Source organism: Phanerochaete carnosa (assembly GCF_000300595.1).
Source record: "Phanerochaete carnosa HHB-10118-sp unplaced genomic scaffold PHACAscaffold_3, whole genome shotgun sequence".
NCBI lineage: Eukaryota > Fungi > Basidiomycota > Agaricomycetes > Polyporales > Phanerochaetaceae > Phanerochaete > Phanerochaete carnosa.
The window spans coordinates 408,618-429,749 of NW_006767630.1; the positions used below are offsets into that span (position 1 = coordinate 408,618).

At 55.2% G+C, this 21,132-nt stretch overlaps 7 protein-coding genes across 7 annotated transcripts in view; 1 reads left to right on the forward strand and 6 right to left on the reverse strand.

The window, feature by feature from the left end:
• Positions 1-1,762: 1,762 nt before the first annotated feature.
• PHACADRAFT_115713 (uncharacterized protein) lies at positions 1,763-3,015 on the reverse strand. The gene is made up of 8 exons (XM_007392808.1): positions 2,926-3,015; positions 2,779-2,870; positions 2,645-2,725; positions 2,475-2,598; positions 2,356-2,422; positions 2,172-2,300; positions 2,071-2,120; positions 1,763-2,014 (listed from the first exon to the last, which is right to left on the reverse strand). Exons 1-8 carry the CDS (start codon positions 3,003-3,005, stop codon positions 1,858-1,860), a joined length of 780 nt encoding a protein of 259 aa, XP_007392870.1. The 5' UTR covers positions 3,006-3,015; the 3' UTR covers positions 1,763-1,857.
• A 1,193-nt stretch (positions 3,016-4,208) lies between these two features.
• On the reverse strand, positions 4,209-5,249 carry PHACADRAFT_251196 (uncharacterized protein). Its single transcript, XM_007392809.1, has 4 exons — positions 4,996-5,249; positions 4,775-4,928; positions 4,559-4,700; positions 4,209-4,510 (listed from the first exon to the last, which is right to left on the reverse strand). Exons 1-4 carry the CDS (start codon positions 5,176-5,178, stop codon positions 4,315-4,317), a joined length of 675 nt encoding a protein of 224 aa, XP_007392871.1. The 5' UTR covers positions 5,179-5,249; the 3' UTR covers positions 4,209-4,314.
• A 107-nt stretch (positions 5,250-5,356) lies between these two features.
• PHACADRAFT_170776 (uncharacterized protein) lies at positions 5,357-7,877 on the reverse strand. The gene is made up of 15 exons (XM_007392810.1): positions 7,726-7,877; positions 7,606-7,670; positions 7,527-7,556; positions 7,264-7,476; positions 7,124-7,209; positions 6,969-7,074; positions 6,728-6,919; positions 6,457-6,670; positions 6,364-6,399; positions 6,289-6,293; positions 6,173-6,239; positions 5,983-6,120; positions 5,823-5,926; positions 5,711-5,769; positions 5,357-5,658 (listed from the first exon to the last, which is right to left on the reverse strand). Exons 1-15 carry the CDS (start codon positions 7,810-7,812, stop codon positions 5,423-5,425), a joined length of 1,638 nt encoding a protein of 545 aa, XP_007392872.1. The 5' UTR covers positions 7,813-7,877; the 3' UTR covers positions 5,357-5,422.
• Positions 7,878-8,154: 277 nt separating this feature from the next.
• On the reverse strand, positions 8,155-9,917 carry PHACADRAFT_251198 (uncharacterized protein). The gene is made up of 7 exons (XM_007392811.1): positions 9,896-9,917; positions 9,745-9,837; positions 9,504-9,692; positions 9,232-9,447; positions 9,061-9,183; positions 8,495-9,007; positions 8,155-8,440 (listed from the first exon to the last, which is right to left on the reverse strand). Exons 2-7 carry the CDS (start codon positions 9,799-9,801, stop codon positions 8,339-8,341), a joined length of 1,200 nt encoding a protein of 399 aa, XP_007392873.1. The 5' UTR covers positions 9,802-9,837; positions 9,896-9,917; the 3' UTR covers positions 8,155-8,338.
• A 4,409-nt stretch (positions 9,918-14,326) lies between these two features.
• On the forward strand, positions 14,327-15,111 carry PHACADRAFT_90528 (uncharacterized protein; the record flags this gene model as incomplete). Its single annotated transcript, XM_007392812.1, has 3 exons — positions 14,327-14,715; positions 14,816-14,879; positions 14,950-15,111. 3 exons carry the CDS (start codon positions 14,327-14,329, stop codon positions 15,109-15,111), a joined length of 615 nt encoding a protein of 204 aa, XP_007392874.1.
• Positions 15,112-15,703: 592 nt separating this feature from the next.
• Positions 15,704-18,971, reverse strand: PHACADRAFT_206423 (uncharacterized protein). The gene is made up of 6 exons (XM_007392813.1): positions 18,305-18,971; positions 16,743-18,250; positions 16,566-16,683; positions 16,298-16,498; positions 15,993-16,244; positions 15,704-15,879 (listed from the first exon to the last, which is right to left on the reverse strand). The coding sequence occupies exons 1-6, from the start codon at positions 18,770-18,772 to the stop codon at positions 15,775-15,777; spliced, it is 2,652 nt and encodes an 883-aa protein (XP_007392875.1). The 5' UTR covers positions 18,773-18,971; the 3' UTR covers positions 15,704-15,774.
• A 307-nt stretch (positions 18,972-19,278) lies between these two features.
• Positions 19,279-21,132, reverse strand: part of PHACADRAFT_206425 (uncharacterized protein) — a 2,131-nt gene continuing 277 nt past the window's right edge. Inside the window, exons 2-5 of the mRNA XM_007392814.1 lie at positions 20,233-20,673; positions 19,887-20,179; positions 19,752-19,832; positions 19,279-19,691 (exon numbers count right to left, since the gene is read on the reverse strand). Of these exons, the coding sequence (XP_007392876.1) occupies positions 19,366-19,691; positions 19,752-19,832; positions 19,887-20,179; positions 20,233-20,609 (1,077 nt within the window). The 5' untranslated portion in view covers positions 20,610-20,673 and the 3' untranslated portion in view covers positions 19,279-19,365. The remainder of the gene's footprint in view (positions 19,692-19,751; positions 19,833-19,886; positions 20,180-20,232; positions 20,674-21,132) is intronic.

Consider the following 21,132-nt stretch of genomic DNA (forward strand, 5'->3'; position numbering starts at 1 on the left):
TTGTTTGCAGCAGTGTTGGCAGCGGATGACGGCGAGCTTGAGGGGGAAGATTAGAGTAGACGTTTGTCGACATCGCTGTGGCCTAACGCCGTCGATGTCGCAACAAATATTCAGGAAAAGAAAGCGAAAATAGAGGTTTGGTTCAAGCCGCACACGCTCAAGCCGCAAGTCGAACTTCCGCTGCTGCTTAGGTAAGCAGCACGCGGCTAACTACTAGCGCCTGCCCGCCTCGCGTTGCCGCGTCTCTCACGTGAGCGTGCTCAAACGCCGGGGCGGTACCCCGAAAACCTTATCGGGGCTGGTGACGAGTAGTCAGCTTGGGCTCAATCTACTGTTCGCCTTCATGTTATCGCCGCAACATACTGATATCAAAAACCAATGGTGTTCTGGACTACTATATGCTGAACGCAAATAGACATGCATGAGTAACTGCATTCAACAAAATAAACATTGTCGAGAGAAGTTAATTAATAAAAAAGGCGGCGCCCTCTGAAGTACTGTGACCACGTTGTCTAAACTCTTCTGTCGCAATTGAAGCAACTTTTGGGTCCATCTGCATACTTGTCGCGTAGAATTGGCTAGAGTAGCGTTAGAATGAAAGCTACTCGAGCGATTTCTACATAAGTACGACAATAGAAATCGAATCTATTGGCAAAACCATGAATTAGACAATGCAGGCGCGTCAAATGGAGAGAGGCGTCTACTCACGATACTCTGCACTTGGAATTAATAGCGTTATGCGAATACGGCACATGGGTATGCTGGGAAGGGAATTTATCTATGCATATCTAATCAATCACCGTATCTTAAGGAAGAAAGCGGAAACATACCATGGGCTAATACGACCCGATGAGGTCACCAGAAGCAAACCAACGATACAAGCCTCCCAAACAACGGCTAGGGTGCATACTGCTCCAGCGAACGTGAAGAACACTATCGGACCGGTGACCAACGGATGCAAGTTACGCTCTGGCACCGCCATTGAGGATGAATCAGTAACTGCGCTTGCGTTTAGTGTGAGGTATCCGTCAACAGTAAGGTAGAACTAGAACTTTTGTATGGCGTACCACGAGCTCAGCATCTTTTATACTCCAATGCATAGACAGACTGAAACAAGCCTTCCGTCTCTCAAGCAGTCCACATCGCAATGCGCTTCCGCGCGGAATGACATGTCTGACTAGGGGTAGTGCTACTCTAGCTCCGCGCTTGCGGCCAGGCAGCACCATCCCAGGCATACAAATGAAGACTAGCCGTGATGGGATATCGTCGTATTATAGACGACTGTGTATGACGAGGAACGGCAAACAAGAAGTAGGATATCCGTCGGATCCGCGGGCGGAATGACATTTTGGGCGGCGTAGATGTAATGGCCCAAGTCCAGCCAGCTTGCGCGAAGGAGACGCGGCGTTTGTCGCATCTCGGGCCATAACGGTACGTGCAAACTGGTGACGATCGTCAGCGAGACCCCGGGGGGTCGTTGGGTCGGGTCCGTAGTAGCAGCTAGGAGACCTCCCAGAGGTCATTGTGCTGCACATTATTCGTGATTGGAACAGGTATTTGAGCATAATATGCACGCAGCGAGACGAGGGCAAAGACCGTGAACTTGAGTGCGAAGAGATTGAAGCCAAATATCGGATCATACAGGCCCGATCGATGCATACTTGGTGGCGTCCGGCACCTGCCGACGAGGCTAATATGCTTCATCGCAATTACTATAATAGGCAACTGACGCGGTCAATCCGAGATCCATGATCCGATGGATCCGCCGGCTCGTCCCCTGCAATTAGCAGGATTCGTCGGGAGGCCGCGAGGGCTTGGCGAGACATTCAAATCAAGACACATGGGTACGTAAGAGATCTACGCGACATGGATTGGATTCCACTGGCACGCTCCCGCGTCACCCTTATCCATAGCGTCGAGTTTGGCCATGTCTTCCGGGCTGATATCGAAGTCGTATACTGCAGCATTCTCACGGATACGGCCGTCCTGAGACGATTTGGGCAAAGGCGAATACCTAAGCGAAAACTCAATCAGTATTGGAAATAGCGGAGGCTCTGCTCCCGGACATACCCATGTTGTAACGACCATCGAATGAGGATTTGTGGTATCGTCTTGCCGTACTGCACAGCGTTGCTCAGTTCAGTGGAGTTATGTAGCGCGCGATATTGTACCTCTTTTGCCACTTCTTCGAAGATGGAATCGTGGAACGCGCCTCGAATGAGAGGACAGTACGCTTGCACCACGATACCCTTCTCCCGACAATACTCAACGATAGGTCTCTGCTGGCAGTAGGGATGAATCTATAGGATAGAGTTCTTAAGCTATGAACGACGTCTCCTAGTATCTCGCGCGTACCTCAATTTGATTAACCACAGGCAATTCCAGGCCAGCCTTGAGAATCTCCTCAATGTGCCTGATGTTGCTGGAAGACAGCTGATGAATTTTAGCGAACGCTTATGGAAGTACTCGCTCACTAGTTGCTGACACCAATACTACGCACTTTGCCTTCGTCTCGTCTCTTGATGAGCGCACGCCAGGTCTCGAGGCGGCGCTTCTTTCCAGATACTGGAGAATGGATCATATACAAGTCGATGTACTCTGGTATAATTTTAACAATGACGTGGGAAAGAAAGAGAAAGAGTACCTAGCCCAAGCTTTTGATAGGATTCGTCAAAGCATCGTAAGGTGCTTTCGTAACCAAAGTCAGGATGATAGATCTTGGACGCTACCAAACGCGATGACGTTGGCTTTTGCCATCGCTCAGGTGATTGTACGCACTGACGAATAGCTCCTTGCGAGGAAGACCACATTCGCGTACGGCCTGTCCGACCTGCTCCTCGTTTTCGTAGTAGCGTGCAGAGTCGATGTGCCTTCGCACATCAGTTGTCTCTGAGGCTGTTCTGGAAGCGCGATAGGTAAACGTACCGGTATCCTGCTTCGATAGCTGTAAGACAGCTCGGGTAGCAGTCCCAATTTTCGTAGACCCCCAACCCGAGAATAGGCATGTCGTAACCTGCACCGCGGCGTGAATGTTCGAGAGTTGATTGAAAGCATCTCTGTGAGGACATACCGGACAAAAGTCGGAAATTTGACTGTATTGTCAGGCTCTGGGGCTTGTACATGGTACCTAACAGCGTCCCAAGATTCTGACAGTAAGAAGTCAGGCTTCTTAGCGTCCGTTGAGCCTCAGTGAAGGTTTTTAATCCCTCATCAAACCTTGACTCACAGGCTAGGATTTTTGCGTGCACGTTCCCAGACCCTTACGTATTGCTTCCCATCTTATCATATCCTCGTACATTCAGCTTCGGCTGGAACTTCTCCTGCGTACGCAGCTCAACTGACGGCTGGTGAGCGACTTAATTAAGTTGTGCCAGTGCGGCAGAAGCCCGCAGCGTCATTGAGTGGTAGCCCTGTCGTAACAGACGTTGTAGAATCACTCTATCGCGTTCGAGTTGAAGTGGCTAGATCAACATCTTGGTTTGCAAGAACAGACGAGTGGTAATTCACGTAGCAGGTTGATATGTGAAGAAGGATGTTGTTCCAGACATTCCGGGAGGAGAGACCGTGGCGGGGTACAAGCTACATGCGAGAAACGCCGAGAATGTTGGAGCAGGGGACGAAAGCTACGGTGGGCGCGGTTGGAAGGGACTCCGCAACTAACCAATGGGCGCCTAAATCGACCTAAGCCCTAACCCGAATCTGCCGTGTCGGGACTGTGTCTGGCGCTGCTCTCTCTGTAAATAGTACATCAGGTCTATTATGTAGTGCCCCTTGTAAGGTACAGCGAGCCATGGATCATGCATTAATAGAGCCAAAGAGTTCTCTAAATACAATACTAATTTGTATGCTTGATTTCGCACAAAATATGTTTATGAAGGCGCGGAAAGGCATATAAGTGCACAATTAACTAGTACCTCTGTGACATATGTATCGTAGTACGACATCTAACCATACTTACTCGTGCATATATTTAGCGGCTTCGTGGTGGGTGACCGGTGAGGGTCGCTCCCTCCGCGAACTGGAAGGTGTGCGAGGACTTTGTGTAAGTTTGACCTCTCTCTCGACATCTCTTTTTTCGCACTCTCGCCCTGGCCGAACCTGGGCAGCCCCCTGGCCAGGGTCCTTCACCTCTGGCCGCTTGACCTTGGCCATGTCCTAGTTGACCAGGATAGGGGAATGCAGGGTTATAAGGCGCACTACTATAGCATATGGACAGCATTAATTACTTAACGAACGATATACAACAGAAGCACCAAGAGAAGGAAGGTGATTTGAGACAAGCGTTTCGCCTAGAGACACAGTTTGTGAGAATCACTAGTCCTTCACATCCTCGGTCGCCTGAGCCTGAGCACGATAGTCTTCCATCTCGGCGTCCAGGTCAGCAACAGTAACTGCCTTTTTCACCCTCTTCGGCCCCTTCTTTCGCCTTTGCTTACGGGGAGGGTTTGCAGCAACACGAGAGGCCGCTGCAGCGGGTGCACGGGTTGATGCAGCCGCTTTCTTGGTCGACCTATAGGGCGTTCAGTCACTATACTGACAACAATATCCGCAGACGTACTGTTTTGAACTTTGCGGTTGCGCTGTGAATATAGGCGCGGGGCCTGCCATTCGCTGGAGCAGAGACGGTGCAGCCTGTGGCACTCCGTTGGCTCTTGGTGCATCGTCTTCGTCCTTGATAATCTCGATCTTTATGGGACGTCCTGTCGTTTCACAGAACCGTATTGCATGAAGCTGCCGTATCTCGAGAACTTACAGACGTGCGACGCATACTTACTGCCGTCGATGATTTTCCCGTTGTACTTCTGGCGTGCAAGCGTAGCCGACTCTGGTTTATAGAAGGCCACTACAGCCATGCCCTTCGAATTGCCTTGCGAGTTGTAGACTACGAATGCATCCTGGACAGGTCCGACTGTCTTCACAAACAGGCTCTGTGTGGCAGCAGCAGACGAACGTCAGCTTCATCGAACCATATGTTACAACAGGGGTTCAACATACGTTAACCTCGTCTGGACCAACATCGGGTGGGAGATAACTTAGGATAATCTTGCTCTTCGGAGCTAGCTGTCCGTTTGCTGTCCTGGCTTTCGCCTGGTCTTTCCATGCTGGTGCCACCCGAGCTTCATTGCCCAGGAATTTGCTCTTTCTCCCATGGTATGAGTTGGCGTACCTCTCGGCCATAGCGCAGCACAAATATTTGGAATGAGCTTGAGTGGTCGGCAGTCGGAGGAGCAGAGCCTGGATGAGGTGGTTGGCTGTGAACCCAACGAGGCACGGGCAAGCATTGAACGTCGTATAAGCGCCCATAATGGTAGAAGCGGCGATAGCGGAACTTGAGTCCGATTGGTCGATTATCTCGAGAAAAAAGCAGGCAGCCGGCTGGGGGTATGCAAGATCGAGCGTAGTACACTACTGTCTCTAGAGACTACACAACATCTACGGAGATAAATGCTTCTTCTTTCTTCTCAACACTGCTCGTCTCCTGCAAGCCTTCGTCTTCTGCCTTGCTCTCCGATAGGTCTTCTTCTTTGAAGGTTGCATGTACTCCTATTGGCGGGAAAGTGTAGCTCAATGCACAGTAGATTATAGCTGACACTCCAAAGCCGGTGAAGAAGGACATCTGGTAGATGTGTGTGGCAGCCGTGGGCACCGTCCGACCGGCTGTGGCGGACGATCACTCTCTGCAAGCGCGAAGCAAAACGTTTCAACGTACTGGCACCGGCAAAGCCGACAACATTAATTAGGATACCCGCGATGTAGGCAGCGTACGCGCTGCAACGACCGTCAGCCCTGCATGTGGATCTCTGGCCGAGACAACAGCTCACCGGAAGTTGATACCGTACGTATACCAGTACCACGCCTGTCTGTCTGTGGTGTACAGGTCCTTGACACGATACCGCCCCCTGCGTACCAGCCAGTAATCGGAGATCTGCGACCGCGGCATCACTGCATCGCCAACTTAGACGAATGAATAAGCGGACGTACCATGACACCCGCAATGGAGCTGAGGAAGACAGAGTACGCCGAAAGGTACGAGCTAAAATTATTGCTGCTCTTCAGGAGATTCCATGGCAGCATGCAGATACCGACGACTGCTGCGACGAAGCCACCGCGACGGATGTTCTGCAGCAGACATTCAACTCTGGGCATTAACTGTCGGCAAGGGCGCGCGTACGATGTACTGGGGAAACAGTGCGGTTAGATCGCAACCAGCACTAATAGAATTTGCCGAGATGTTCGTTCTGCACACAAGGATCAGGCTACGCTACCCGGTAACTGGTGCTCACTCACCCAAGCTGGGAAGCGGGTAGTCAGTTTTCCTATCAGCAACACTGATACGCTGTCATTCAACATGATGTTACCAACCTGCGCGATGATGAACGCCGTGGCAATGAACCACACCTACAATCACGGCCTATCAGCTCCGCGCCGTCAAGGAAGAAAGGAGAAGACACATACTCCGAAACGCGTCGCGTGCGAGGGCGAGTTGTCGAGGAATTTGTCGAGGAGGTCGATAGGAGACCAGATGGCCTCGCCGTAGAGCGTCTGCGATGACGAGCTAACAATGATCCCGATGAAGCTGACAATCGAGAAGCCTAGGGGCACCGCCAGCAGCTGAGGCCACACCGTGGCTGAGGGGTGTGTCGCGCGCGAGGCGAAATCCGGCGCGTTCCTATTGCGTATAGACTGTGAGTGGGTTGCCCGGAAAAATGAGACTACGGTTACAGACGTGACCAGTGTCGCCATGTTGCTGATGCAAGACATGAGACTGGCGACCATGTTCCAGCCCAGCGTGCTTCCATGTATGGTGCTCGGCTGGTGGATGACAGAGCCAACGCCATGCGCTTTTACTATGCACCAGATGAAGAATGCGATACCTGCGATTGGTACAACGATGGCTTTGACCGTAAACAAATGCCGACTGTAATCGGTTCAGCGATCAGACCGCGAATATGGTAATGAGCACTGACATCTGGTGTATGGGGAACCAGATTGCGGGAAGAGAGATGAGCCAGAAGAGAAAGAAGCACATAAAGTCTTTTGTATCGATTCCTGAGGACGCTGACATGTGGTTGGCTATGCGCGAGGGTCAGCAGGCACCTCTGCACAGGACCAAGAAACTCACGGATATTGTTGACACTTGGCCATATCGCTCTGAGCATGACAAAAACGCAGCTTCCGCCTATGCTGGCCTGCACACCATACCATATGCTACCTCAAGAAATCAGGCAGTCGTGAAAGGAGAGTTAGGTGATTTAAACGCACCAGGCCATCACCCCTCTGTTGAAAACTGGCCACAGGCTACCGTACAGTCCAAAGCTCGTTCGTGCGACGATGGGGAACGTAATATGGAAGACAGCTCCGGGACGGGCATTGAGAACGATGAAGGGCGCAACGAATGAATAGCCCAGCCAGACGCAGATCCATGCTTGCCACCAAGAGAGGCCGAGCTGGACCATGGATGAGACTATCATCCATCTAAGAATTCTATCAGCCAGCTGAAGAGGAAATCACGAATTATGACGTACGTGTTAATGTTGAAGCTGTCTGCAATCCAGCTGCATGCAAATGAGCGAACGCCGACATTCGTACACATACTTGGCTCACAAAGCGATAAAGTTCCACGTTCTCCAGGTACGCTTCTCCGAGACAACGGGAAGAAGGTCGTCATTCTGCCACCAATAAATAAAAACCAGACGAACTTCTTGGATAGGTCGCATGACATACCGCGAGAAACAGCTGAGAATACGTCAGATTTTCGTCATGCTCAACCTCCAACTTCCGCAAAAGCCGCTTCGCAGGCCGGAGTGCCATAGCCGCTCGGAGTCCTTCGCCAGAATCAGCCGTCGAGTCAGGACGGGGCAAGCGCGCTCCCTTCACTGCTTCTCCGCCTTATATGCTGATGCAACCCATGGGGGAAGACGTTGCCGCCACTCCAACGACTAGGCACAGAACAACCTTGATAACGATAAGTCCATGCACCAAAGATAACGAAGCGAGAACGAAGCGAGAACGAAGCTCACCATGCCGTCCAGGTGATACGGCCATTACGCGAAGCGCCCTTTTGGCGCCAGCGGTCGTCCCAGGTTCGCATGGCGGGAGACGACCGGATCGCAGTGGGCTAAGAGAGTGCATAATAGTGGTGTAGATACCTGGAACGTAAGTAAACATTTCCTCGAACGCGGAATGGACCTGGAAAGAGTACAAAGCGGGATGGCAGCGCGCTGCACGCTCGCGGGATGGGTGTAGGTGAGGTGCATTGGAATCCTATGATGATACTGTACAGTAATGATACAATGCAACGTACAGAGCGTGAGAACGTTACCAAACTGAACCGTCATTACGAAATAAAAACCTTCCGCAGCTCTGTGAAATGGCATGTCTCCTTCGTTCGCGGACATGTGACCGTCCCGTCGTTGATCGCCGCCATATCTTCTAACGCCTAGGGACAGCGGTCAGATACAGCCATGAGCCAGCTTCCAGAGGACGCGCGCACCTCTTTAGAGTAGACATGCCCGTTCTTGGGGAATGCCAAAGGGAAGTTGTTCTCGTCCATGATCTTTCCGGCCAGCCGACAGACAATAGTCGAGTTGACGTGGTGGCTAAAGGGAACCTCCTTGGCCAGCAGTCCGAGGTCAGGATCGCAGACGGGACAGTCGACGTTCTTCGTCTCATGGATATAGCAGGAGGGAAGCTTGAGGGATGCCAAGCCAGCATACATGGCGAGGTAGAGCAGAGGTTCTGTCGGTAGTGTGCTGAGATTGTAGATGGCCAGGCGGAAGGATTGTACCAGGTTGTCCCATCGAGCAAGATCGTAGAGTCGTTTGTACGGCCCAAACGCTGTAGCAGGGGTGAAGGCGAGCAAAGCCGACGCCTGCTGAATCTGCACCGAATGGGTCTCCTGCCACTGTATGAGATGCTTCTTCTGATATGCAATTGCTTCCATGAGCTTTCGATCCCGGGCAAGTTCAATAAATTCCTGAAGGCGCAATTCAAATTCCAGGGGATTCTTCACCTAACGATTAGTCACAGCAGCATTTGTAACAAAAGCTCGATGCTTACCTTGACTTTGCGCAACGCGGCCTTGTTCTCGCTACACCACGCAAGTGCTTCGGCGCAGCTGTGCTTCTTCAACGCCTCCTCCACCCGCCGTATTTCCGAGAACAACTCAAGGTCGACTAGGCGCTACGGAAGGTGTCAACAATGCAGCAATGGTCAATGAAGCAACTTTACCTCTATGCCGCGAGCCTGGGCCAGCTTCCTGGCTGTCCGCTCCTTTCCCGAACGCAGTGCCCAGTCCGTCAGCCAGCGATCGAGCCTGGTGTCCGCCCAACGATCGAACTCTGGCGAGGCAGCCGACTGCACCGACTCGACTGATGCCAGCAGCTCGAGGCGTTCGCGCATCACTTCGAGCGTCGGCGTGCCCGCGTTCTTCTGGAGGTCGCCGAGCTGTGCGAACAGCCAGTCCCGTCAGGCTGTGGGCACCGCGAAACACATGCAGTGACGCACCTTGCGCTCAGGTTCTCTGTTCGCTTCAGCATGGCCTCCACCGCCTTCGAGGCGTCCTCCTGGGCGACGGCGCCCGTCTGTGCCTTGCGCACGAGGTCCGCGGCCGCGGTTTGCAGTGTCCCAAGTTCCTTCTCGATATTCTTTTGCGTCACCCGGAACACCTTGCGATAGTTCTCGTACGGGACCTACTAGGCGGTGTTACGTTTTCCATCAGCTCAGATGGAAACCGCGGCATACCCTGGCGAACGGCTGCTCAAAGAGCATGATGCCTTCAATGTTGGGAGTGGTGGTCATCGTTACTCATAATCCAGAGGAAATTTGAGCAATATTCTTGCGTTTGAAGTTCATACGTCAGTACCCTCGTCTCTGTGTCACAAACCCTTCTCACATGTATCAGATTGAGGGAGAGCTGTTAGGTGAAGGTGGTGGGCGTCCGGCCCTGACAACATCCCCCGCGCCCGGGGGCGGAACTACTCTCGGCATTTACCGTGATACCATCAAAGTGCTATTCTTGCCCTAATCAGGCAGTCCGAACTAGGTTCGCCTCCACCTCTGACCTCCTTCACATGCATTTCGCAGGCTACATGCCAGAGTTCGCACTATGCTAAAATAAATGCGACTTTCCTCTTTGAAGTATAGTACCTGCTCTTGCTACGATGCAGACAAGTACGAAGGTATGCCGGCAGCTGCTCTGGTTCACAGCCCCAATGCTCGCTGCGGTTTGCACCGACCTTTCCTACAGATGTTTCCTTGGCCCGCTATTATTAAAACAGATGTTTAAACCAATGAGACATGGCTACCTCTTACTGTGTACGATGCTGTGAGGTATTTCCGTATCCAATGGCACGCTGACACACTTCACCAGGCGGACGCGTTTGAAGCTATTCAGCTTTGTGAGGCCCTACAGCCTGCGTCAAGGCAAACCCTGACCAGGCACTCCAGACCCATTCTGCGCTAGCGTTTGCCCTTCATTTTTCTTGTCGTGCCACAGCCCGTCCCCCGAGCTCGGCAGTGCAGAACCTTCCCGGACTCGGGCGGCAATTACGTTTCTGCGTGCTCATGCTGACAGTGGTCTCGCACCAGGTTAGTACAGCATGTGGCGAAGCTAACGGAACAATGCTCGAGGCAGTTCTCATATGCTGTCCCGCGCCTGGTGAGGATGCCAGACTCTTGGTTTTGGCCATGGCACTGCGTCGGTCGAACCCTGCGGCATCGTCCAGCCCATCGCACATCGTGCTGCGCGGTCATCAGCAAAGCAATGTGGCACATGATTTTTTTTTCTTGCTGTGGCGCACGCTCGCTACTGATTGCGGCCGATGGCGAAGACATTGAACAAAAAGCGACGTCGGCTTCTCGCGCTCAGGGTGCGCAGTCTACGTCCAGGTCAGGCTTACCGTTCCAGCTCTTGTCGCCGTGTACGCGGGTCTTTGATCCAGGTCTCCAGGGTTTGCGGGCCTCCATTCTACGGGATGCCGTACGGCTTCCTGACGCGTATCATGAAGGAAGCTCCATGGAGATAAACGTAATGAATACTCGCCTCGGTGCATAGGATCGCCGTGGGCAACAGGCACGCAGCTCCGGCGCTCTACTTCCGCACCTCCACGGCGATTATTTTCGGGAAGTTCATTGATTATACCAGTGTAGACATCGACACGCTTGTGCTGTTTTGCTGTTGCTACAGTCGCGGACATCACCCGTGCAAAATTCTCTGCGGTTCGCCACCTCTGCGACCGCAAGCTTATTACCGCTTTACCGATCTCGGCGCCGCCTCTCGCGGATTTTCGACCGGCAAAGCGGAAGAACAGCTGGTGGACATGGATACTGCCTCAGTTTGTTGTCGCTACAGTCGCGTACATCACCCACGCAAGTTCTCTGCGGTCTGTCACCTCTGCAATCACAAGCTCGTTACGAATTAACCGATTATGAGTGTCGCCTCTTGCGAAATTCCGACCGGCGACCGGCAAGGTGGAAGGACAACTTGCGAACATGGATGTTTGCCTCAGTTCGAGCTCCAATAGTCCAGGAAGTGCATCATTTATCGACAGTCGCCCGTCCAAGTTCTCTGCGATCCGCTACTTCTGCTACTGCCAGCTCATCACCAATTCACCGATTTTGGGGCGCCGCCTCTTGCAAAGTTTCGACCAGCGAAGGGGAGGAACGGCTTGTGAGCACGGATGTCTGCCTCAGTTTGAGTTCCATTGGTCCAGGCAGTGTATCATTTATGGCCAGTCACTCGTTCAAGTTCTCTGCGATTCGCCATGCCTGCGACCGCAAGCTCATACCAAATAGTCGATTTTGGGCGCCGCCTCTTGCGAGTTTTCGACTGGCAAAGCGGAAGAACAGCTCGTTAACACGGATGTCTGCCTCAGTTCGAGCTCCACTAGTCCGGACAACGCATCATTTATCGCCAGTCACCCATGCGAATTCTCTACGATTCCACTGCGACCACAAGTTTATTACGAGATCGCCGACTACTGCGGGCATTGCCCCCTGCAAAGTCTTGACCGGCAAAGCGGAAGAACGGCTTGTGGGCATGAATATTCGCCTCAGTTCGGTTTCCATAGGTCCAGGCGACGCGTCATCTACCGCCAGTCATCCATGCAAGCTCTCTACGATTCACCACCTCTGCGACCGCAAGCTTATTACTAATTCACCGATCCTGGACACCGCTTCTTGGACCGGCGGAGCGGAAGAACAGCCTATGAGCACGAATATTTGCCTCATGTCGAGCACCAGTGATCCAAGCAATGCACCATCTACCGCCAGTCCGTTGGCCCGAGCGAATACAGGGTGGGCCACCGCTCCACGTGTCAGAACCAAGGGCTACGCGTGCACTCCCGCCTGGTCCGGCCTTGCAACGCGCTCTCCGACTTGCACAAACGAAGCTCGCTGTGCCATGCGTGACGGCTCAGCGGCGCGCCCGGCCCCTGCGGTATACACGGCTCAGTTCCTCGACGCGCAGACTTTCTCTCCATTCCGCACGCACCACCGTGCGCTGCACGAGCACATCCCGAGGCCCGTGTTTACGCAGGGCGTCCGCTGGGTGCGCTTGTAGGCACACCCAGATTGCCTCAGCGATTGCCGCCGGCGGCACCCGGTACGCCTATTCGTCTATCGCTTCGATGCGATCCGGAGGCACACTTCCACGAGGGCGTAGAGGGCGTAGAGGGCGGGAGGGCCACGCGCAGAGCGCGGACGCACCGACGGCACCCGCACGCGTCCGACCACAGACGGGCTCACCTGCGCCGCCGTCGCGCCCCGCCCGCACTCCGTCAGCCGTGGGGCATGACGGCACGCAGGTTGCCTAAGCGATCTGCGGGAGCGTTGATCATCAGATGGTTTGAGCATCTCACCTGCACACGGGCGCGCGCTCCTCCTCCTACCTTGCTGTCATCTCTCGTCGCCAACGCAGCCAGTGCTCGGCCACGTTATTGTACGAATGTCGTTCCCGCGCGCGCGGGCACATTTTTTGGTCGTTGGGCCTCGAAAGGCGAGTTGGGATCGTCGCTCGGTGCTTTCATCATTACGATGTTTTGATCGACAGGGCACCGTGCACGCGAGAAGTGGGACCACTGGCGCACACAACGAAACGTTGACGGATACGCCACGTGAAAAAGAAAAAGAAAAAGAAAAAAGAAAAAAGCGCAGATCCGCTGCAACGCAACGCCTTTGATTCGAACCCGTTTACGCCGTGCGGGCCGCCGGCAGACCCAGCGTGCGCGTCCTCGTTAATTATAATTATGCAGCGCAAGTGATTGCCGCAGTTTCCGGCCTTGGTGGGGCCCGAGCGGCTCGGAGTGGTAGGCGGGAACGCAACACAAGACGTCCCTTGCGGCACGGGGCCGGCGGCGAGTTGTGGCGGGTGAAACAGAAGCCCGGCTCGCCGGAGTCGCTGAAGCCGCCTGGTCGCAGGGATCAGATGCGGGGCGCACGAATCTGTAAGACGGGCCCAACGGACGTAAGGAGCAGATGAGGTGGCGCGATCAAGGCGACCGGCCCTCCCGAACGATGTCTCTCCGTTGGATGACGAGAGCCGTGTGGCCCGGACGGCGGGTATGTGTGTTCCGGACACGTTGGTTGCGATCTGCGAGCGTGCAGCGGGACGCGCACGGCTTCTGGAGGAGAGTAAGCACACCCTTTTGTGGGTCGTCATGCTCTGCAGGAGGTGAAATCTTTGTGGTGGGACGAACAACAGCCACTAGGAGGATGATACACTGTCGGCCTGGTGCGTCGGAGAGCTGTGCACTTGGTGACGAGATCGTGCTCTGACGGGGACAGTGCCCCCCCGGTATAGCAACTCCGGCGGCAGCTCGCCCGCGTGGCCGCCACGCGAGCCTGCCTTGATGGAGCGCCCATCAGCTCGGGATGGCCCAGGGACCGCCGCGGTCAGAGCACAGAGCATCTTCCTGCAAATCCTTGGGCTGAGAGAGATGCAGCACAGCGAGCAAGGACGAAAAGACGTCTCGTTCAGTTTTTTTTGCAAAGTCTCGGAGCCCCAGCCAAGGGCTGATTCAACCCAACCTTGTGGCAGTATCAATCGGTGCTGTTTCCTGTCGCTCATCTGAAACTTCTCCTGCTCGCGTGTACCCGTGCCTTGCTGGGCGGATGTATCGGGTCTCAATGATCGAGATCGCCCAAAAGTGCTCCCAGCTATCGGGACGAGCTCTGCACTCGGCAACACACACTCCTTCACAGTCCTCGGCACGCTTCATCGTACAGGTATATAGCCCACTCCGTCTCGATGGCCAAAAAGTCAGATTCGCAAGACCGCCAAGACTCTCCACAGCTACCACCCTCTCCAAAGCTCACATCTCTCAGCATGAACCCCTATACCCAAGGTGGATGGCAACAGTCCCAGCAGCAGCAGCAGCAGCAGCAGAACTGGGCCACCGCGCCCTCCGTCTTCGGCGCACTCCCCTCGCTCCCAGTCACCACCACCCCGCCCCGCTCCATCCAGCCCGACAGCGTCACGTTCCAGTTCTCCCAGTTCAACACCACCATCCTCAACTGCCAGGTCGTCGGCCCCCAGAACCGCGTCGCGTACCGCATCGTGACCGAGGCCACGACCCCGTCCTGCACGATCTGGAAGGACAACGAGAGCCGGAACATCGCCATGGTCCAGTGGCAGCCGAACGCCACCCTCGAGATTCGCGGCGTGACGCCCAAGCAGCGCATCCGCGAATGGCTCCGTCTCTCGCCTGATCAGAGGTTTGTGTAGTTTGTATCCCTCCTCCCCAGTCGCATTACTGGCAGCTCACGTCGCTCTCCTTCCTCTTTTCTCTCTCTCTTTCCCTCCCGTTTCTGCTAGCCAACGCACGATGGAAGTCCGCGGAGTCGTCTTCGCCTGGGCCCCCATCGAAGGCTACATTTGCGTACGTACCAACCTCTCGTCCGTTCCTGGCACTGCGAAAAACTCACGACGCGCACATGGTACCGTTGCAGCTGTACCGCACCCAGACGACCGCGCCCAAGGTGCTCGCGCGCGTCGCGAGGGCCCCGACGATGGTCATCCTCGAGCTCACCCAGGAGGCGATGCAGATGGGCCTTCTCGAGCCCTGCCTCGTCGCCACCGTCCTCTTCGTCTGCGGCCACAACATCGACTGAGATCGCCTACGCGTGGCGCCGGCCGTGTCTGTCTTGCACACACGTACGCACTTGCACGCACGCACGCGCACGCGCCACTCTCCATGCCCCATCCCATCATTCTTCGCTTCTCCACTCCTAACCCTGTATCAATAGCTTTGACCGTCGGGCCCTCGCGCCCGCGCGTTTATTTATATACCCCGCCCATGCGCGCCTGCCTCCGCAGAACAGTCTGTAGCCCGTAGTAGATGCAGCCCCAGACGACGACAACAACTCCTGTAGCACACTGCTGTACACGTCCCCCGCCCCGCCTTCGTTTTAGACTGTAGACTCCGCGACCCTTTGCTCACGCTTTATTTATGCCTGATGTTGCACCGCTTCTGTGGCGTGTCTCACTCGCTGTTCGAGCAGCCCCCGTTTCACAGCGCGCGCGCGCGCGACAAAGTGTGGACCAAAACGACTCGCCCTTTGCACGAACATGCACAGGCGCAAGTGTGGTGCCTCCGATGGCACTCCGGACTGTTGTGCTGGCACCGACGTGTCCGGCGGGACTGACGACACATGATGCATGACACAGTCCCTCCGTCCGCGACCTCGCACTCGAAGACCCTCAGCACGCGGGCCGCCCGCCCGCATTAACCGTAGCATTCCGAAACCCATTGTACACGCACACACACACAACGGCTACGCTACCTCGATGGTCCGCAAGAACCTCTCGTACGTGACCGCGCGGATGTGATGCAGCTTCGTCGCCTCCGCGACCTTGGCCCCACGGAGATGCGTCCCGAGCTGTTCCCATCAACCGCATCAGCGAACTCCGCATCAAACGAACCCAACCAAAAAAAGATAGAGGGAGGGGAGAGAAAAGAAGAACGAAAAAAAGAAGGCAAAAAGAGGCTCACCGCAAGCGGCCGCAGCCGGTCGAGGCCCGCCGCCAGCCCAGCGATCATCTCGGCGAGCGCCGCGCCGTGGCGCAGGTCCGAGCGATCGCGGAGGATGTCGGGCAGGAGGCTGATCATTCTGGGCACCGTCCGGCCGAGCTCCTCGATCTCGGCCGCGCACTCCGGGTCGGGCACCGCGTCGGCAGCGGCGGCGTCAAGCTCATCCCGCAGGTCGGGCATGCGCGTCATCGCGTGCACGTAGTCCAAGAACACCTGTATGTGTGTGCGTCAGTTCAGACGGTCGACACACCGGAAGGCCCCCGCACCTTGCCACGGACGTTCCAGTCGTCCACAGGGTGAGCTGCGAAGCGATCAAAGATGGCTTTCAGCAGATCGAGGTCGCGGTGGATGACGGCATCCGGCGCCAGCTCGAGCACAGCAAGGTCGTGTGCCGGATTGTACAGGCCGGCGGTAAGATACAGCTCGTACGCGTGATACACCTCACCGTTGTCAAGAGCGTGCGTTGCCTTCACATTAAAAAAAGAAAAGAAAAACTTCAAGACGATGATCCGCTGCGGAGAGTTGTGCCCGTACCTTGGCTTCGATCACCCACGCCATGGGGATCTTCAGGCTGCCCACCAATCCCCGCGTCATCCAGTCGTCCAGCAGGGGCGCGTTCCGCGAGAGCATCTCCTTGATCGCCCTTTTGCGGCTACCAGAGATCGTGTCAGCTTACTTCGGTCAAGGCGGCAACGACCGGCGGAAGCTTACCCTGCGGATCCCTCGATGTGAAGTAGGACAAAGACAGCCTCCTGAAGCATGCCCGCCCTCTCGAGCTGCAGCGCGTAGCTACTCGCGAGCAGGTCCGCGCCCGGACTGTGTCCCTCAACCTCGGGTTCCGCACCCGCGTCCCCATCTCCGCCCTGGCGCTCGTCCACCACCACCTCGCCGCGATCGGCCAAGTCACGAGTCCGGAGACAACGCGACATCAGGATGTACAGGTGCCACGGCAGGCGGTAGTCCAGCGGGGACGGCGAGAACGAGAGCGGCGTGAGAACGTCGGACAGCGAACATACAGGATCCGCGAACAGCTGGATGAGCGAGAACAGCGCGTCCGGTGGCTCTGCCCCCGGCGGCAGCTTCCAGGGTGTTCGCACGCCGGCGGGAGACTCGCGGTACCAGGGAAGAGGCGCCGCCACGTTCTGGGGATCGTCCTTCCGTGCACGATCGTAGGCCTCGAACGCAGTCGGGATCGGCGAGTCCATCGGTTGGCTGAACCAGAGGTGCAGGCCGAAGGCGCGCTTCCAGTCGAGACCCTTCGCCAGGTGGACATCGACGCAGCGTTCGAGGCCGGTGCCTTTCGAACCCTCGAGCAGATCCACGACACCAGCCAACAGCGCGTAAACCTTGCGCACGTTCTCGTCGATGTGCACATCAATGCGCTGCTCGCGCCATAATGCCAGCTGATTCTTCAGATCTTCTTTAAACTCTGCGTCTCCATCGGCCTGGGCCAATAGCGTCGCGAGCTTCACGTTGCCTGCCTCTGTGGCGGTGTCGGCGGCTTTTTCCACTTGACAACCAGTCAGCAAGGCGAATACAGCTTGCGCCCAACTATACTCTCCAGAGGACTCCTCCACATCTTTCTCTACCGATGATGCTACCGCCGTCTGGAGCCACTTCGATAGCGCTGTCTTGCGGCGAAAAGCGCTGACACGATTCCGGATGTCGACACTGACGGAGTCGCCGAGGTGAAGCTCAATGGGGTCAAATAAAGCTTGTCCGAGGCGGAACAGTGTGGCCTCAAATGATCGGTCGGTTTGGGGGAAGAGAGAAGCGAACGAGGCGAAGGAGAGCGTGCGTGACGGATCTGCCCATGGCACTCCTTCTGCGTCCGGCTGTATACGTGTGTTGCTGAGATTGTGAGAAAGGAGTTTTGAAGCGTGGTCCAGCGAGTCGTCTTTAGGTACTGCAAGCGCGGGGAGAGATCCGACTTTCAGCACCGAAGTAGCGGCGGTATTTGAACTGAACGAAACAGTTAAGCGACGTTCAAAAGTAGGATATCGCACCCACGATGTGCTATAAGGTCCACACAGACTTCCGAGATGAGCTATACTCCCGCCAGGTCCCCAAGATACGCCAAAAGAACGTCCGAACGAAAGACCGGAGTCTATGAAGACACCTTCGTGGCCCGTAAACGCAGACGAGGAGCTTTCAACTCTCGCGTACTTTCTTGATGGCTGCAATGGAGCGGGATCGATATCTTGTTCGAAAGAAGCTCGCTACGTAGTTTAGCATCGTACGCGAAAGGTCCAAGCGGAGACCACAGAACTCACTTGTCTAGAGTCGGCACGTAGTCCATCACCATCTGAGTCTCTGCTGTGCTTCCGCGTAAGTGAAGGCAGGGTCAGCCGTTTGCTGGAAGTCTCGGCTGGTTGCTGAGAGATGCTCTTGAGAGCGGCTTCTTCCTCCGGGACGCGAAAGAAGGACGTCTGCATGACGTGCATTTTCTGGCGGTCGACGCCTAGCTCGCGGGCCCATGGTGTAAGTGTCGGGTCAGCTGGCCTACTAGTTGCAGGTGGTGGAGATGCAGAGGACTCTCGTGAGGGCGGGTCTTCATCCCCGGCACCATCATCGTCTGTGTACATGTCGCTATCGACTGTGCCAACCCCACGCCGGCTTGGAGGTTCCCCCTGCTCCGCTGATGACTCTGGTTCGGACTCTACATTCTCCTCGACCTCTACAGCGTCGTCTGACAGTGACTCTTCATCACTGTCCGAATAAAATGCCCGGAAACGCGTCATGGATGTTGATCGTTGAAGATGGTTGAGGAGACGAGCAGTTGAGGGTAAGGCGCGAGAGGGACAAAAATTCAGGTAAAAGAATCCGCTCAATATCCTTGAGATGTTTTCCAGAACGCCGTCGACAAGGCGGAGGAAGTGGCGAGCAGAACGTCGTGAACGGCGGACAACGCGCGACACCCATCCGCAAATGTCACCGTCACGTTTGTGACTGTGACTGTCACTCGTGACGAACGCGAAATGCGTCGTGCGAACAACCCAGGGCTAGGTTTCAGACCAACGTTCTAGTTGATCATGAGCAGTTTACTCATATCTCTAACAATTTCGAGCTTTCACTATTCATATCTCTGTGGCTATCTCACAGCACACCATGAAACCAAATGCATAAGCCAACGGGCTTTTGATGCCTCTTTGGACCCTGAAAACGGTTCCGAGTTGCTAGAATCCGGTGCGTCGTCCTCACGCTCACCGGCCATCCACGTCAACTTACTCTCAGGGAAAATTTGGATGAATAATAGCAGAAATGCTCAGAGAAAGAGGTTGATACAACGTTCAATTATACCATTGCAGCCTCTTCCGAACACTCCCTTAAATTACTAACCGGCACGCTTTTCCGCCAGCATCGACACGAGCTGCGTCAGCATCCCTTCCAGGCGCTGAAGCTGCTCGCTGAACTCGTCTTCGCGAGAACGAATTGAGTCCTCAAGATTTCGAATGTTCTCCTCCATACTCGATAACCGATCTTCTACGGAGAGCGGCTCCTCCATCTCGGGTACGACTTGGTACAGGATCATGGAATGCGTCCACTTGTGGCCTTGCATAGTGTTAGCTGCAGCAGAGCAATAGTCCTCTCGACTGGCAAAGCGAGACAGGCGTTCTTTCTCGTCTTTGACGTTGCAGGACATACACATGTATGTGCTCCCTGGGGTACGGTGTTGGACATTAATATCGTCAATCGCAGAGAGCAGGCTGCGGGACGTACCATTGCATTCCAAACAATACCAGTAGGGCTGTTCCGGGATTTTGTTGCACCTGATGCATCTCGGGTGCATGACACAGTTGTCTGCGCACGACATGTCAGGACGAACCAGCTAGCAAGTACCACGAGCATACATACCGTTCTCGTCGGTATGTGTTGGGAACGAATCCATGAGCTGTACTTGGTCTTGCGCTTTGCTGACGACCCCATGGATGAGTCGTTGAGGAATAGACTTACGGACCTGCACTATCCGATGCGACGGTTTGTGGGCGTTCTCGTCGTCTCCATACGCGGAGTCGCACACCATGTGCTCGGCGCAGAAGTCAAGCGTGTCCCCGTCTATACCATTGCTCGCCGAAGAGCATTCCAAACAGGTCGCACGTGTGGCCGGGAATCCCTCGCGGCGCCGGCATACAAAGCATGTTACACCGCTGTTACAGTCCACCATAAGTCGCGCAGATGTGACTGGTGCTTATGTACTCACGCGTGGATGACTTCTCTGAGCATGATGCACCTGGCCAATGATCGATAGAAGGCGATATCTGCCGCTGTCGCGGTCATCTCAATCTTCAACATCCCCATTGCTTCACCCCCGTCAATCCAATCGCGGACCGTCAGATCCTTCCAGTTTCCGTTGAACTCGTCAAGCTGCATGAATCGCTCGACGTATTCGGCTCGTCGATGTCGGCGGTCCTTGAGAAAATCCCATGAGAGCTTGCGCCCTTGGGTCCGCACAGCGTGCAGGACCGAGTCTAAGGCATACCGCCAAAGCGCTCGCGCTTTGTTGTAGTCGAATGCTGCGTCCGGAGGGCGGTACAGATGGTAATAGAGCGGGCGTTTGTTCAACTTGAACGATCCCATACCCTCGCCGGACTTGATTACCGGGAAAGTAGTGCTATCGTCGACGGGCCGGCCATAGCAATACGTTCCTCTGAGCTCGTCTTCAGCGTCGTTGAGCGTGCCTTCCCACGTAAACTGCTTCGCTCGGTCATCTTTATGCGTCTTGGTGAAGGCGACCTGCCGCCCAACTCGTTTGCCGAAAATGGTGAACGTTACGAATGCGTCACCGCCTTGCCCAGTGAATATCCCGTCGGCAGGTGGAAAGTCGATATCCATGTGCCCGCCAAAGATCGGGAGCCAGTGAGCCGCGTCGGAGATATAGAAACCGCGCCAGCAGACATCCCACAATGCCGACGAGTTCGGGGCAGGCCTGCACACGGGTCGGGGTTCAAACGGCTCGCTGTACGCGGACAGATCGACGTCGTTGTTCTGACGGCCTTTAAGGAGAACCTTGTCGGGGTTCGTCTCGAGTTGTTCGTCATCTGTAGGCGGCTCTCCGTCGAAAGACTTTTGGTAGTCAGACCCTGTAGTAGTCAGAATTGGT

Bases quoted from the DNA above. Each gene is read 5' to 3' on its own strand.
- PHACADRAFT_115713 (XM_007392808.1), bottom strand. From the start codon at position 3,005: ATGCCTATTCTCGGGTTGGGGGTCTACGAAAATTGGGACTGCTACCCG. The intron at 2,423-2,474 runs GTGAGCGAGTAC...GCTGTCTTCCAG, and splicing joins AGTATTGGTGTCAGCAACTA to CAACATCAGGCACATTGAGG. The intron at 2,121-2,171 runs GTACAATATCGC...AACGCTGTGCAG, and splicing joins TCGAAGAAGTGGCAAAAGAG to TACGGCAAGACGATACCACA.
- PHACADRAFT_251196 (XM_007392809.1), bottom strand. From the start codon at position 5,178: ATGGCCGAGAGGTACGCCAACTCATACCATGGGAGAAAGAGCAAATTC. The intron at 4,701-4,774 runs GTAAGTATGCGT...GTGAAACGACAG, and splicing joins CGGGAAAATCATCGACGGCA to GACGTCCCATAAAGATCGAG. The intron at 4,511-4,558 runs GTACGTCTGCGG...AACGCCCTATAG, and splicing joins CAACCGCAAAGTTCAAAACA to GTCGACCAAGAAAGCGGCTG.
- PHACADRAFT_170776 (XM_007392810.1), bottom strand. From the start codon at position 7,812: ATGGCACTCCGGCCTGCGAAGCGGCTTTTGCGGAAGTTGGAGGTTGAG. The intron at 7,477-7,526 runs GTACGTCATAAT...TAGAATTCTTAG, and splicing joins GACAGCTTCAACATTAACAC to ATGGATGATAGTCTCATCCA. The intron at 7,210-7,263 runs GTGCGTTTAAAT...TTCTTGAGGTAG, and splicing joins AACAGAGGGGTGATGGCCTG to CATATGGTATGGTGTGCAGG.
- PHACADRAFT_251198 (XM_007392811.1), bottom strand. From the start codon at position 9,801: ATGACCACCACTCCCAACATTGAAGGCATCATGCTCTTTGAGCAGCCG. The intron at 9,184-9,231 runs GTAAAGTTGCTT...CACCTTCCGTAG, and splicing joins CCCAGGCTCGCGGCATAGAG to CGCCTAGTCGACCTTGAGTT. The intron at 9,008-9,060 runs GTAAGCATCGAG...CGTTAGGTGAAG, and splicing joins CCGCGTTGCGCAAAGTCAAG to AATCCCCTGGAATTTGAATT.
- PHACADRAFT_206423 (XM_007392813.1), bottom strand. From the start codon at position 18,772: ATGACGCGTTTCCGGGCATTTTATTCGGACAGTGATGAAGAGTCACTG. The intron at 16,499-16,565 runs GTACGGGCACAA...TTTAATGTGAAG, and splicing joins CGTGGGTGATCGAAGCCAAG to GCAACGCACGCTCTTGACAA. The intron at 16,245-16,297 runs GTGCGGGGGCCT...ACACACATACAG, and splicing joins ACTGGAACGTCCGTGGCAAG to GTGTTCTTGGACTACGTGCA.